The 13,664-nt window shown below is 51.1% G+C and overlaps 1 protein-coding gene across 1 annotated transcript; it reads left to right on the top strand.

Annotated features, from left to right (window-relative positions):
- The first annotated feature begins 5,799 nt into the window (after window positions 1-5,799).
- On the top strand, window positions 5,800-10,581 carry RMI2 (RecQ mediated genome instability 2). The gene is made up of 2 exons (XM_040459031.1): window positions 5,800-6,569; window positions 9,358-10,581. The coding sequence occupies exons 1-2, from the start codon at window positions 6,263-6,265 to the stop codon at window positions 9,504-9,506; spliced, it is 456 nt and encodes a 151-aa protein (XP_040314965.1). The 5' UTR covers window positions 5,800-6,262; the 3' UTR covers window positions 9,507-10,581.
- The last annotated feature ends 3,083 nt before the right edge of the window (window positions 10,582-13,664 follow it).

Below are 13,664 nucleotides of genomic sequence, written 5' to 3'. Positions count from 1 at the left end.
GCACACCCAGGACACAAAATAATTCCATCACCCCAAAAGGTGCCCTCCTGCAGCCCCTTTTCCATTCAGTCCTCTCTGCCTCCCCCAGCCCCTGGCAACCACTGATCTGTTTTCTGTCCCCCTAGTTTTAGCCATTCCAGAATATTCCAGAATGTCATATAAGTAGAATCCCACAGGATGAGAACTTTTGGGTCTGCTTTCTTTTTTTTTTTTTTTAATGTTTATTTTTGAAACAGAGAGAGACAGTGTGAGTGGGGGAGGGGAAGAGAGAGAGGGAGACGCAGAATCCGAAGCAGGCTCCAAGCTGTCAGCACAGAGCCCTACACGGGGCTCGAACCCCCGAACCGTGAGGTCATGACCTGAGCTGAAGTTGGATGCTTAACCGACTGAGCCCCCCCAGGCGCCCCTGGGTCTGCTTTCTTTTGTACCCAATAGAATGTTTTTGAGATTTATCCAACTTTCCATATCTACCCACTGTCTATTCCTTTTTCTCGCTGAGTGGTATTTCAGCGTGTGGATGTACCAGTTGGTTTCTCCGTTCACCTGCTGAATGACATCTGACCTGTCTCTGTCTGGGGCAAACACAAACGAGCTGCTGCAAACATCCGTGCTTTCGGCGTGGACCTAAGTTTTCATTTCCGTAGGGTAGGAACCCAGGGGTGGGAATGCTGGGTTAGGTATGGCGAGCATATGTGATCCTGCTCCTGGGTGAGTTAAACCTCTTTGGGTCTCGGTCTTCTGCATGGGTAAAATGGATACACCCACAGTACCTACCTCATGGATTATTGTGGGGATGAAAGGAGACGATGTACGTTAAGGCGGAGTCCGGGCTCGATAATTGTTGCCTCTCACTCTTTATTTTTTGGGGGGGAGGCGGTTCATCTATGTCTTTGGCTGTGTTTTTGCCCACAGTGAGGGGCTCACCAGCCAGGATTGGCATGACAGGTGAGGATTTCCTTGGGGATCAGAGGATTTCCTTTCAGGGGCCAGAGGTTGAAGTCCTGGGGAATTCGTTATCAAGTCTGGCTGTAGACAGAGGTCCTATATATGCAGGGAAGCCGTGAGTTAGGATGACCCAGCCCCTAAATTCCACAGAAAGGGAAGCTGAAGCTCAGAGGTCAGTCTTGCCCAAGGCCACCCAGCCAGGCAGTGGTGGCGAAAGACCTGAACTCAGGGCTCCTGATTCCCCAGTGCCTTCTTTGACCTCTCTGATCTCTAAGACGGGCACAATGATTTTGTCCACCCTATAGGGCCATCAAGAGGCTTAAATGAGACAAAGTGTGCAAAGGCTTGTAATAGCGCCGGGCACACGGCAAGTGCTTGATAAAAGCTAACTTTGTTTTCTTTTCTCTAAATTTAAGATTGTATTGAGAGTCGCGTGCTCCACTAACGGAGGCAGTCAGGCGCCCCGAGAGCTAACTTTCTTAAGGAAGGAATTAACGACAGGAAGCTGGCAGGATTACAGACAGACTTCGGGGCATTCACGGATCTGCCAGAGACAGCATAGATCTCCTTCTCAGTGGTTTGGGATTTCTTGAAAAGTCAAGGAAAATGTGGGTCCCTTGCACCCAGGACCTTAGCTGCAGCCAGCAGCTAAGGGGGCCCCACCCTCCACTGCTCAGAGCTGCTGTAACGTGGTCGCCACTAGCCGCATGAGGCGACTGAGTCCTTGAACTGTGGCTAGTGTGCCAGGATGGGCTGTTAGTGTCAAATACACAATGAATTTCGAATTTCCCAATTTCACAGACTATGGTACCTGCAAAGGTCCTGCCGTGGGAGGGCGCCTGGTGTGTCCAAGGGAGGCAAGCGGGGTTGCAGTGGAGGAAGTGAGGGGGAGAGGACATCTAGTGGTGTCTCTTTCTAGGTCTGTCCTCCTAGTGTATTCGCCCCTTTGGGGCAGGGGTCGGGTCTTCCTTGTAAGTCTCGACGGCCCCAGGGGCAGCACGGAGCCTGCCATAGAGGGGGTGCCTGTTTCTTGCTTGTTGAATGGATACATGCTTGTTGGTGGGAACTAAAGGCAGCTGGGCTGAACTGGGCAGGCGGGAAGGGTCAGGCCTGCCCTCTGCACTGAAGGGCTCCCTCCCCAGAGGCTGGCAGAACTGACAGCTGCTGGTGGCCAGCCGAGTCCCTCTGTGGGAATGGCCCTCAGTTACACCCCCGCCTCCGGCGACTGGTCAGTACGGAGCACAAAGGCCCCCCCCCCCGCCCCCCCCCCCCCCCCCCGGTAGGACCCTTCTGCAGGGCTGGCCCAGCACCAGAACTTCTGAAGTTTACTCACCTTACTGCGTGTCTGTCCACCTGTCCTCCCCTCTACCTGCCCCGCAAACCACCTTCCCCTTTGTTACGTTTCACAGTAAGCTGGAGACATCTAGACACTGCCCCCCTCACCTGCGTGCGTCTCTTTAACTACAAGATTTGGGTTTTTAAAAAGCTTTTTGTAGTTTTTAATGGTTTTATTTTTGAGAGGGAGAAAGAGAGAGAGAGAGAGAGAGAGAGAGAGAGAGAGAGAGGACACAGAATCCGAAGCAGGCTCCAAGCTCTGAGCTGTCCGCACAGAGCCGGACACGGGGCGCAAACTCACGAACTGTGAGATCATGACCTGAGCTGAAGTTGCGTGCTTAACCGATTGAGCCACCCAGGCGCCCCCAAGATTTGTTTGATAGAACTGTTTTTTCATTTTTGGTTTGTTTGGTTTTTTTTTTTTAATCCCCCAGGGAATTGCTCCCCGGATGACCCAGGATAGTGGGTAAAAGTCTCCCTCATCTGGGGACCTGATTATTAAGGCACCTGAGAGGGCTGCACCTCTTACTAGCTGTGTGGTCTTTGGGGTGGGGGTGGGGGAGGTCACATCACCTCTCCAAGCCTCAGTTTCTTCATCTGTAAAATGGACGTAAGAAACGCACTTACTTCTTAGCGCTGTCGTGAGGCGACTCCCTCGCTGAGACTCTGCCCATGAAGTACCTGGCATGGTGCTTAGCACATGGGAAACGCTCAGCTAACAACAACTATGGCTGTTTTGAAGATGTTACTGCGTGGACATCCTTCCAGAATAAACTTCTTCTCTGGGGGCGGGAGGGTTCGGTCTTTGTTCCTGGCAACCAGAAGCATTTTAGACCGATCTGCCTGAGAACTGGTGAATGGGTAGGCTGAATGCGAGGTCAAGGCCTAGAATTCCCCTTGTCTTACCTTTGTCCTCAGGTGGCAGGAAATTCCCTTCCAAGGGTCTTTGATCTTGCTTTATTTGCTAAAGGCACAGGGGATTGCTCAAGGCCCCGGGTGAGAGGGTGACGGGTAGAGAGGGAGATAATCTTCCATGGAGGGCAGGCTCACCCGGTGTGTGTTACCAGACCCGTCGGCCTGCTCACGATGGTGGTTTCAGACATGGCTTTTGCAACCCCGGAAGCTGGCAGAATGCAGCAGCGCCTTAGATCTTTTTCAGGAGGTTCCAAGGGGCTGCCTGCCCATCAGTTACCACGCCAGCCACCTGGGTACTAAGGAGAAACGCTTGCATTGCAGAGGCCAAGTTTGCAGACTGGCTGCCCCCGGACCAGAGTCCACCACAGACAGCTTTTATTTGTTAAGCACCGAATACATTGTCAACATTTTTTTTTTTTTTTTTAATGTGGCGATCATACGTTACGGTGTCTTGGGAAATCACATCTGGCAACAGTGGGCCCACATTCCTGCGTGGCAGCCACGGGCTGAGTTTGATCAGCCCATTTATTGGGCCACACGGAGGCCAGGTTTTCACTGCTCTAGCAGGTTCCCTGCCTGGCCGCTGCTGGCATCTGTGCTTGGGTCCCTGGCAGAGCTGCTGAGATGGACACAGATTCAAGTACTTCTGAGTCAAGACAGAGTGCGGTGAATCGTGTGGATTCGAGGAAGTCGCTCTTCTGGGGGGTGGGCAGGGGCGGGCATCGGCAATGTCCGAAACCATTTCCAGTTGTCACAACTATAGGAGGGCATACTGGGATCTAGTGGGTGGAGGCCAGGGATGCTGCCCCACGTCCTACAGTGCACATAGGAGAGCCTCCTCAATACACACTCACCCAGCCCCAAATGTCAAAGGACACCCCAGATTAGGATCGCAAACGGATCTTAAAGGGAGAAACTGACTTGAAAAATTAGCTCAATGGGGCGCCTGGGTGGCGCAGTCGGTTAAGCGTCCGACTTCAGCCAGGTCACGATCTTGCGGTCCGTGAGTTCGAGCCCCGCGTCAGGCTCTGGGCTGATGGCTCAGAGCCTGGAGCCTGTTTCCGATTCTGTGTCTCCCTCTCTCTCTGCCCCTCCCCCGTTCATTCTCTGTCTCTCTCTGTCCCAAAAATAAATAAACGTTGAAAAAAAAAATTTTTTTTTAAATAAAAAAAGAAAAAAAAGAAAAATTAGCTCAACAACGTCTCCCGGAATAAAAGTGGTTTGGTGGGGGCAGGCACTTGGTGACTGGGCCAGGTTTCAACTGGGAGAGTTCGGGGGAACGCACGTCAGGCCAAGGACAGCACAAGCAAAGGTGACGAGGCATCTTTGATGCGGGGTGGGGTGGGGGGGGTGGGGGGCACCAGGAAGGACGGTGAGATGACACGAGTGGTTCAAGAGCATGAAGTTTGGGATTGGATGGACTTGGATTTGAATCCTGGCTCTCCCCCTCACAGGCCTGTCATTGGCCTGAACCTCCTTTTTGTCTCCTGAGAAACGAGCGTAAGGAATGAGGTTATGTGGGTACAGCCTCGTTTATGCCCACTCCTGCCTTTGCACTCTGTATCCCAGCCATTCTGAAATGCTGGCAGTGTTTCCATTGCTTCCTGCTGTCTCCTCTCTGGGCCCTGCACGTGTAGTGCCTGCTGCCTAGGGGCCTTTCCCTTTACCCCAGCTCCCTTTACCATCACTTCTCTGGTGTTCAGGTGCCCAGGGGAAGGCACCGGGGACCCACCAGACGGGAAGGGTTGGATTCTCTATCGGCTAATGTGCCTGCTCCCTCCTCAGCCCAGCAGCCTGGTTATATTACAGCTCAGCGTGGAGGTGTAGAGGCCAGGATCCCACAGAGGCTACAAGCAGAGAGGCCAAGGGCAAGTCACATAGCTTTCATGAGTCTGTTTCCTTATCTGTGTAGAACACAGTCTTTACAGGGTGTGGGAGTCCATGGAACTCTCCCTGCAAAGCTCTTAGGACAGGGCCTGGCTCAGCACATCTTAACTGCTTTAGAAAGATCGAGCTCTTGCTGAATATACAGTACCCTCTGTACTGCAGGAGCCCTGGGAGTACAAAGTCTCCTAAGGACTAGTCTTGACTTTAAGGATTTGCCTGGTTAAGGATTTGTGGATTTTGCTCACTGGGGACCTACCCTTTTTTAGGGAGGAATTCCATTTCTAAGAATTTATCTGAAACGCGTACAAAGATTCAGCTCTAAGTAGGCTCACAGTAGTGAGTTTACACAATGACAAGTTGGAAATGCTCTTAAAGTCCAACTGTAGAATACTGGTTAACCAGGTGGTCTGACAAATGAAACATCATGAAGTCATTCGCGAGGCCGCAAAGGGTATTTGTTGATATGGGGAAATGTCATTATTAAGTGAAAAAAATACAGAAAACATTATTTGTAGGTCCAACATATGGATGCTAATACACCCAAAAGTTAACAGTGGATATCTCGAAGTGATTTTTACAATTTTTTTTTATTATTCCAGATTTTCTTCTGCAAGTTTTCTACAATGAATGTTCATTTATTTTGTGAACAACGCATTTTAAGTTTTAAATTATTGTTATTAAAATATCTTGAAAATAGTAATAAAAGTGTCACTTTTACCAGCTGTCCCTGTCCCTCTTCCCAGCCTTCTCTCGTGACTCGATTCTTTATCACTCCCAATAAACATGGCCTCATCATGCTACTATTCCTTCCAGGATTAACTAGTATTGCTTAACTTCGGAGTAATCCTACCACGCAAGGTGATGTAAAGATGAAAACATTCTCGGGTGACAGGCATAGACATCAAGTTTTGAGATGCGTCGAAACAAGAAGCTGTTTGCCTCCCTCCAAGTATTTATTCTCTTGTGATTCGCTTCATCCCTCCACCCACCTGCTTGGGGACGTTTATTTACTTGACGTACGCATGCGCACTCCTGGAGACCGGTGGAGGCCGCCGGGCTGGGAAGCCCCGCCTCCCGACGCCGAGGATTGCTCCGTTCCGCCAGAACACCCCCTGATTGGTGGCCACGGCCCCGGCCCCGCTGCCTATCAAAGTTGGCGGGAAAGCGGAGGTGGGGAAGCATGGCGGCGGCTGTGGGGGCAGCGGACACCTTAGCCCGCGGCGGCCCAGCGGCTGTGCGGCTGCCGCGGTCGCCGCCGCTCAAGGTGCTGGCCGAGCAGCTGCGGCGCGACGCGGAGGGCGGCCCGGGCGCGTGGCGGCTGTCGCGGGTGGCGGCGGGCCGCGAGCCGCTGGAGCTGGTGACCGTGTGGATGCAGGGCTCGGTGCTGGCGGCGGGCGGCGGCGAGGCGCGGCTGCGGGACCCGAGCGGGGCCTTCGTGGTGCGCGGCCTAGAGCGGGTCCCGCGCGGGCGGCCCTGCCTGGCCCCAGGTAACGGCAAGACTGGAACGCGGGGCGGGTCCCGGTGGAGGGCCGCGGGGGGGGGGGCCTGGCCGGGCCCCCGCCCCGCCCCCCTCCCCCCACCCCCGCAGTCGAGCTGACCTGCTGGTAACCTTCGCCCGCACCCCGCGTAGACGCTCGGATCCAGGGACTCCCCTAGTCGGAATCTGCGGTGGAGGGACCCCGGCGTCAGTGTTTGTAACAAGGCCCTTGCCCACAGGTGATTTTTCTCCCCCATCAGGTTTTGGAAAACCCTGTACCGGGCAGCCTCTGTTCATCCCTAAAGTCTACACTCTGGGAGAGCTTTCTGCTGCGCCTCCTTCGCGGAACTGCCTTAGGCTGTCGTTCTTTAATGTTTGCCTCTTAAATCAGCTCAAACGCACCCCGAAGGCTTGTTCGGACTCATATCTGGCCTCCACCCTCAGAGCTTTTATACGTCTGGGTGAGGCTGAGAATTTGCATTTCTTTTTTTTTTTTTTTAATTTGTTTATTTTTGAGAGAGCGCGCTAGCGGGGGGGGGAGGGGGGGTTGGGGCGGACAGAGAGAGAAGGAGACACAGAATCCGCAGCGGACTCCAGGCCCTGGGCTGTCAGCACAGAGCCTGAGGCGGGACTCGAACTCAGAACAGATCCGGACCTGAGCCGGAGTCAGATGCGTAACCTTAACCGACAGAACCCCCCGCCCCCGCGACTGAGAAGTTGCACTTCTAACTAGCTCCCAGGTGTTGCCGACATGGATGGCCTTGGGGCCACACTCCTGAGAACTAGTAGGCCTGACTACTGGAGGGCCGGGATGGGTCTTTTGGACCACTGTATCTTTATACTTAGGTTGAATTCTTGGCTCTGCTCTTTTCCAGCTGAGCTGCCTGGAGTGCTTAACCTTTCTGGATCTGTCCTGCCTTTGTCAAAAAGGGGCCTGTTGTGTGGATCCAGTTAAAAAAAAAAAAAAAAAAAAGAAGGCCTTACCGTCGTGCCTGGCTCATCGTGAGGTTTCAAAAAAATGCGATTATTGTTACTATGAAGTGCTCCTTTTCCCTTCTCCCCTCACCTGACCTTGCCCCATCCTTCAGACTCGTTCTGCCTTCCTCGCTGTAGCATTACTCTAGCACAGGGTCAGCAAACTACAGGCTGCTGCCTCTTCAGGGGGCTGTGAGCTGAAAATGTTTGGGCTTTTTTTTTTTTTTTTTTTTTTTTAGCATTTTCAAACGGGAAAACAATCAGAAGGTTTCACGACATGTGACAAGTATAAGAAATGGAAGTGTGTGGAGGCTGGAGCTTTGTTTGAGAAAAACAGTCTTGGCACCAGCAGGGTGGGGGTGGTTGTGAAGAGGAAGTGGCTGGAGAGAGTCTGGAGTAGAAGCCATCGAAGGGGTCCAGGGCGGAGGATGAAGGCCTAATGGAAAGGAGGGGGCGGGCATGGCATGGTGGCCAAGGAGTAAGGAGACGGTGGAGAGACGCCACTGGAAGGGGAGAGGAGGGGGGTGTGGGTAGAATGAACACTACGAACCGGATTGTCTCAACTCAGGGGGAGAGGGCTCACACCAGTGAGCTCGTCCACTTAGTTGTGTGTTCCTTCGTGTAGATTTCCTCTTAACCTCCCCTGGTTGGGATCTGCTTGGGCATGGTCATCTTGCCTCGGGTCTTCAGTCATTCTTTTTCTGAGGGTTCTGTGACTCCCATCGCGTTAGAATTATTCAGAGGGTATCGGCAAAGTGTAGTTTTAGAACTGGCCCCTGTCACCGAGGATCCCCACATGGCTCGCTCCGGTGGCATCTGGAGGTGGGTTCAGAGAAACCTAAACCCATCGTGCAAGGGGTAGAAACCCAGAGAGGCAGGCGTCTGCTTGCCAGGCTTCCTTCAGCCAGAGCCCTGGGGCCTGCCTGCAAACTCAGAAGCCCTGCGATCAAAGCAGCCTCGCAGGGGCACGCATTGGGGGCTGGCAGAGAGCCTGCCCTTCCTGCTGTGTTTGGGGTTTTTTACACAACTGAGTTGTGTGTGGTTCGGACTGGCCAAGTTTTGCTTTCCAGGAGAGCCACTTCCCCCCAAGGGAATGGGAAGAGTTGTGGTTCATATGTCATTAGATCGTCCTGATGGCGACCCACTCTCTTGTTCATTTGCTCTCTTGTCGATTTGCTGGGATGTGCCCGGCCGGTGGCAGGGATTGGTCCTGGGCAGTTGGAACAACAGGGTGGCACGGAAGGGTACTGCGGCCAGCTGAGCTCTTCTGGCATCATCGGACCGTTGAATTTACTTTGTGGCTGTCGGGGGGGGTGTCTTTGCAGAAAGAGGACTGGACTGGCCCTGTGCACGGAGACCAGCCACATACCCTGTAGCGTTTGGGCAAGAAACAGACATAAGAGAAAAGCTGGGTGGGGGAGGGGGTGATTGCCCCTGCCTCGGAACATCCTGGGATGGGAGTCTCTTCCATCCTTTGGGCGTAATTGTTTTTGCGCGTGATGGTAGCTCGCTTGAATTGTGTTACAACATTTTTAACCCAGGAGCCAAAGAAGATACAGGTGTCATCGTCCATGTTAAATGTTGAACTTACTGTCTATGTATGTATATATGTACGTAAATAGATATACATCTATTGTCTATGTGTATATTAGATCGATCGATCACTGACTAGCCTTGGCATTTTGATTTCTACTCTCCCCCCCACCTTTTTTGTCTCTAATTTGCTTCTCTGATAAAATTAAGCTCTCTGAAGGACGGGGTCTCCGGTTTGCGTTTGTTTTTTTTATCAGTGTAAACCTCACCATGGGCTTTTCTTCTTCCAGGAAAGTATGTGATGGTGATGGGAGTGGTCCAGGCGTGCAGCCCTGAGCCCTGCCTTCAGGCCGTGAAGATGACCGATCTTTCCGACAACCCCATCCATGAAAGCATGTGGGAACTGGAAGTGGAGGATTTACACAGGAATATTCCTTAGATGACATTGGAACCACTGCTAAAAACAGCAGAAATCCTGAAACATTTTAGGTTCCGACACCATGTGGATTTCACGGGTACCGTCCTATGTCTCTTTCTTAAAAGTTTCTCAAAGAGCTTAGCCTCGGTTGACCAAGGACTCCGGAGGTAGGATTTCTAAACGCTGGGACACTCCACTTAACTCGGCCCTCGTGCTCCTTGCTTTGACGACTGTTTGCAGATGAAAAGCAGATGTGTGCTCTGTTTTTGTTTTTTTGCTTTTGTTCCCTTTTGGTTTGCGTGTGCTAATTCCCTTTAAAGCCCGCAGAAATCTCATGTTACATTTTCCACATTTTACGAGTGCTGATAACTTTTTCTGTTGCTGCTGTGACCCTGTTTTTACGATGCAGAATCTGAATGTTGCTCCTTGCCGGTGGTGATTTAATTGTGGTTGTGGGCAGGGAAACAGACTTCCGGAAATGGGAATGACCTTGTGGTCCGCCTCTTCTCCTGTCGACAACTTCCATATCCAGTTTGCAAGTCAGACAGCGTTTTCCTGCTGTGGACACCAGCAGCCTCTCAGAGACAGTAGACGGTTCTCGTCTCTGAACCATTTAAGGTACATTCCTGGGAGATATGGATGGTAACACCTGTCGTTCTTCCTCACTTGGAGATGTTGAAACACTCGGAAAGTTTCTTGTTGAAACTAAAATCAAGATTGAGAATGACTTTTAGGCATCAACTAAACTTCTGCATTGTAACTTTTAGTGAGACACCGTAAGGGAGCGACCTTCTGGTGTGGAAGCTTCCCCCGCCCCCCCTTCTCAGTTTTATTGAGATATAATTGACATACAGCACTGTACAAGTGTAAGGTGCACAGCATGATGATTTTAAAGTTCTTACGTTTTCTGGATGGAATGACTTTCTCATGATCAAATTCAGTGTGGATTTCTGCTCTCTGCTACTTACCGTGCCTTATTTTTCCTGAGATTGTAAATATCAAGGGAGTCACATGATATTCCTACGTTGCTGTAGAGTTTTGTCGGACTATGGATCATCTACCACTAATAAATTATATTCTGTATCTTTTAAAAAATGGACTATTTCGGGGGTTCCTAGCTGGCTCTGTCAGTAGCACATGTGACTCTTTGATGACCCACAATGATATTACTAACTAAAGTCCGTAGTTGACAGTAGGGGTCTCTCTTTGTGGTAGGCAGTTCTGCAAGTTTTACAAAGGCATAATATCACTTGTCTACCATGATGGTATCATACGGAATAGTTTCACCACCCGGAAAAACCTCTGTCCCACCTTCTGACCCTTCCCCCTCCCTCAACCCCTGGCAACCACGGATCTTTCTACCGTCTCCATAGTTTGCCTTCTCGGTAATGTCCCAGTTAGTTGGAATCCTACAGTATGTCGTACTTTCAGACCGGCTTCTTTCGCTTAGCAAAACGCATCTAAGGTTCCTCCGTGGGTTTTTGTAACTTGCTTGCTCATTTCTTTTGATCGTCGAATAACACTCCCTTGTATAGATGTATCCTGGTTTGTTTACTTGTTTATTGAAGGACATTTGTCTGGTTCCAGTTTTTGGTGGTTATTAATGGAGCTGCTATAAACATTCATGTGCAGGTTTTGCGTGGACACAAGTTTTCAGTTCGCTGGGGTAAATGCCTGGGGTCATACGTGAGCCCGTATTAGCCTTGTGAGAAACCTCCAGACTGTCTCAGTCCTATGTGGCTGCTATAACAAAATGCCATAGATGGGGGGGGGGGGGGGCGGGGCGGGGCGGCGGTGGCAGGGGCTTAAAAACAACGGAAATCTATTGTTGACAGTTCTGGAAGCTGGGAAGTCCAAGATTAAGGTGCCAGCAGAATCAGGGTACTGTTTCCTGTTCCTAGATGGCTGTCCTCATGTGGCACAAGGGGTGAGGGAGCTCTCTGGGGCCTCTTTTATCAGGGCGTAATACCTTCATGAGGGCTCGCTCTTGGACCTCCTCACCTCCCAAAGACCCTACCTCCAAATACCATCACACTGGGGGTTAGGTTCTAGCACACGAATTTGACGGAGGGGACGCATATTCAGTCTACCGCCCTGTCTTCCAGAGTGACTGCCCCACTTTGCCTTTCCATCGGCCACGTCCACGTCCACGTCCACGAGCCCCCGTTATTCCCATATCCGCACCAGCATTCGGTGTTGTCCGCGTTTGGGATTTCCTATGGTTTTCAACTTGGGGTTTTTTCCCTGATATTTTATGGATTTTTTTTTTTTTTTAACTTCTAAAGGTAGGGCAAATTGGAAAGTACATGTTTTTATCACTGATCTGGGCTCGTGGACTGCTTGAAGCTTGTGTCAGGCCAGGTTCTGCTCAAAGTTTGGGGATTTTTCAGGCAATGTTGCCGAGCTCCATCACGAACTTCGCGGCGGAGAGACCTGAACGTGAGTCGTTCGTGTGTCATTAAACTTGCTGTGTGACAGTGAGCACGTTATCTGACGTCTCTGTGCTTTAGTCTCCTCATCTATAAAATGCAGATCTTACCCAGCTCCTGGCACGGACAAGAGGAATAAAAGAAGAAGCACAAACAAATCACTTGTTCGTGCACCTGGCACATGGCAGGCACCAAAATGATCGTTTCTGGGAGGAATTTGTGAGTTCTTAACTTACATCCAACAACTGCCTTTAGAGAAATGTTTTTTTAAGAATAATTTTAGGTTTATAGAAAAATTGTAGAGACGGTACCAAGAGTTTCCATATACCCAGCCAGTCGCCTTTATTGTTAACATCTTACGTTAGCGTGGTATGTTTGTTACAATTAATGCACCAACAGTGAGATGCTCTTATTTAAAACAATTTTTTTTTTAAGGTTTATTTATTTTTTAGAGAGGGAAAGAGCGTGATCTGGGTAAGGGCAGAGAGAGAGGGAGACACAGAATCCGCAGCAGGCTCCAGGCTCCGAGCTGTCAGCACAGAGCACAAGGCCGGGCTCGAACTCACAAACCGTGAGATCATGACCTGAGCTGAAGTCGGACGCCCAACCGGCTGAGCCACCCGGGTGCCCCGAGCTGCCATTGTTAACTAAAGTCTGTACTTTATTCAGACTTCCTTGTTTCCCGCCCCCGCCCCAATGTCCTTTTCCTGTTCCAGGATCCCATCCAGGATACCCCCTTGTATTTAGCTGTCACGTCTCCTTAGGGCTCCTCTTGGCTGGCACTCTTGGCCCGCTTTGATTAGATGGACACTTAATCCTGACCTGGTCCATGGGATCTCTGCTCTAGGATTCTCAGCCTAAAACCGAATTTCACAGTTGTCCTGGGTTCCCCTGAGAGCCCTTGCACCAGGCTATGCGACATAGAAGTCTGCCCTCCCGAGCTTTCCCCTTCTCTGAAGTCTGCTTTCTGCTCGAAAATTGACCCAGCCTGCTGAGAACCTTGTCCACCATATCCTGCCTCGTGTGCCCTCCCCTAACTTTTTGGTAAATAATGCCCTATTGAAAAAGGCCCATTAGCCCGATAGTGTTGCCTGGGCAATGACCTGTGTCAGGAGTGTGGGAGGCGGCCCCAGGAGGTGCCGGTGTTTTTCCGACAGTCCCCGGAGGCTGCTGGTGGCTTTCCAGGGGCTCACGGTGCTGGAAGTGTGCCGTCTCAGCAGGCTAGCCGGGCTCTGGTGGTTCTCCTGAATATTAATAGATCTCACTGTTTCGGCTGGCGTTTCCGCCTTGACATCACTAAATGAAAACGCAGCTCGGTTGGGGGTTTTAGTTGTCTGGTGCCAAATCACAGTTGGTTTATCAGCAAGCACCCACCCCACCCCCCCGCCACTTCCCCGCCAGACAAGGGCAGGCTGTGTGCTCCGGGCCGCCCAGCTTCCCTTTTGAAATTGGCTCTTTTCTAAGAACTGAAAATAAGCACCCTAGGCCGTGACTTCACTTTTCTTGGAACTGCTTTACATTAGAAGAAGAAGAAAAAAAAAAAGGCAACCTTCATTTAGCTGGTTTTGGATCGCTGAGTTCCCTAGTCATTTCTTCTGTATGTTCTTGTAAAGCTGAAGCTTTACCGCAAAATTCTGCATCAGGTGAAGCAGGAAGGCAAAGCAGTGACCCCGTGAAATGGTCGAGCGTTTTGTGTCCTGGCCTGTTCGTGCATGATTTGACGCTGGAGGAGAGGAGGAGCTGGGGCGTC

The sequence above is a fragment of the Herpailurus yagouaroundi genome, unplaced genomic scaffold, assembly GCF_014898765.1.
Source record: "Herpailurus yagouaroundi ecotype Mexico unplaced genomic scaffold, PumYag 222, whole genome shotgun sequence".
In the NCBI taxonomy this organism is placed as follows: domain Eukaryota; kingdom Metazoa; phylum Chordata; class Mammalia; order Carnivora; family Felidae; genus Herpailurus; species Herpailurus yagouaroundi.
Note: the sequence above shows the minus strand (reverse complement) of the source record. Positions and strands in the feature narration are given on the sequence as shown.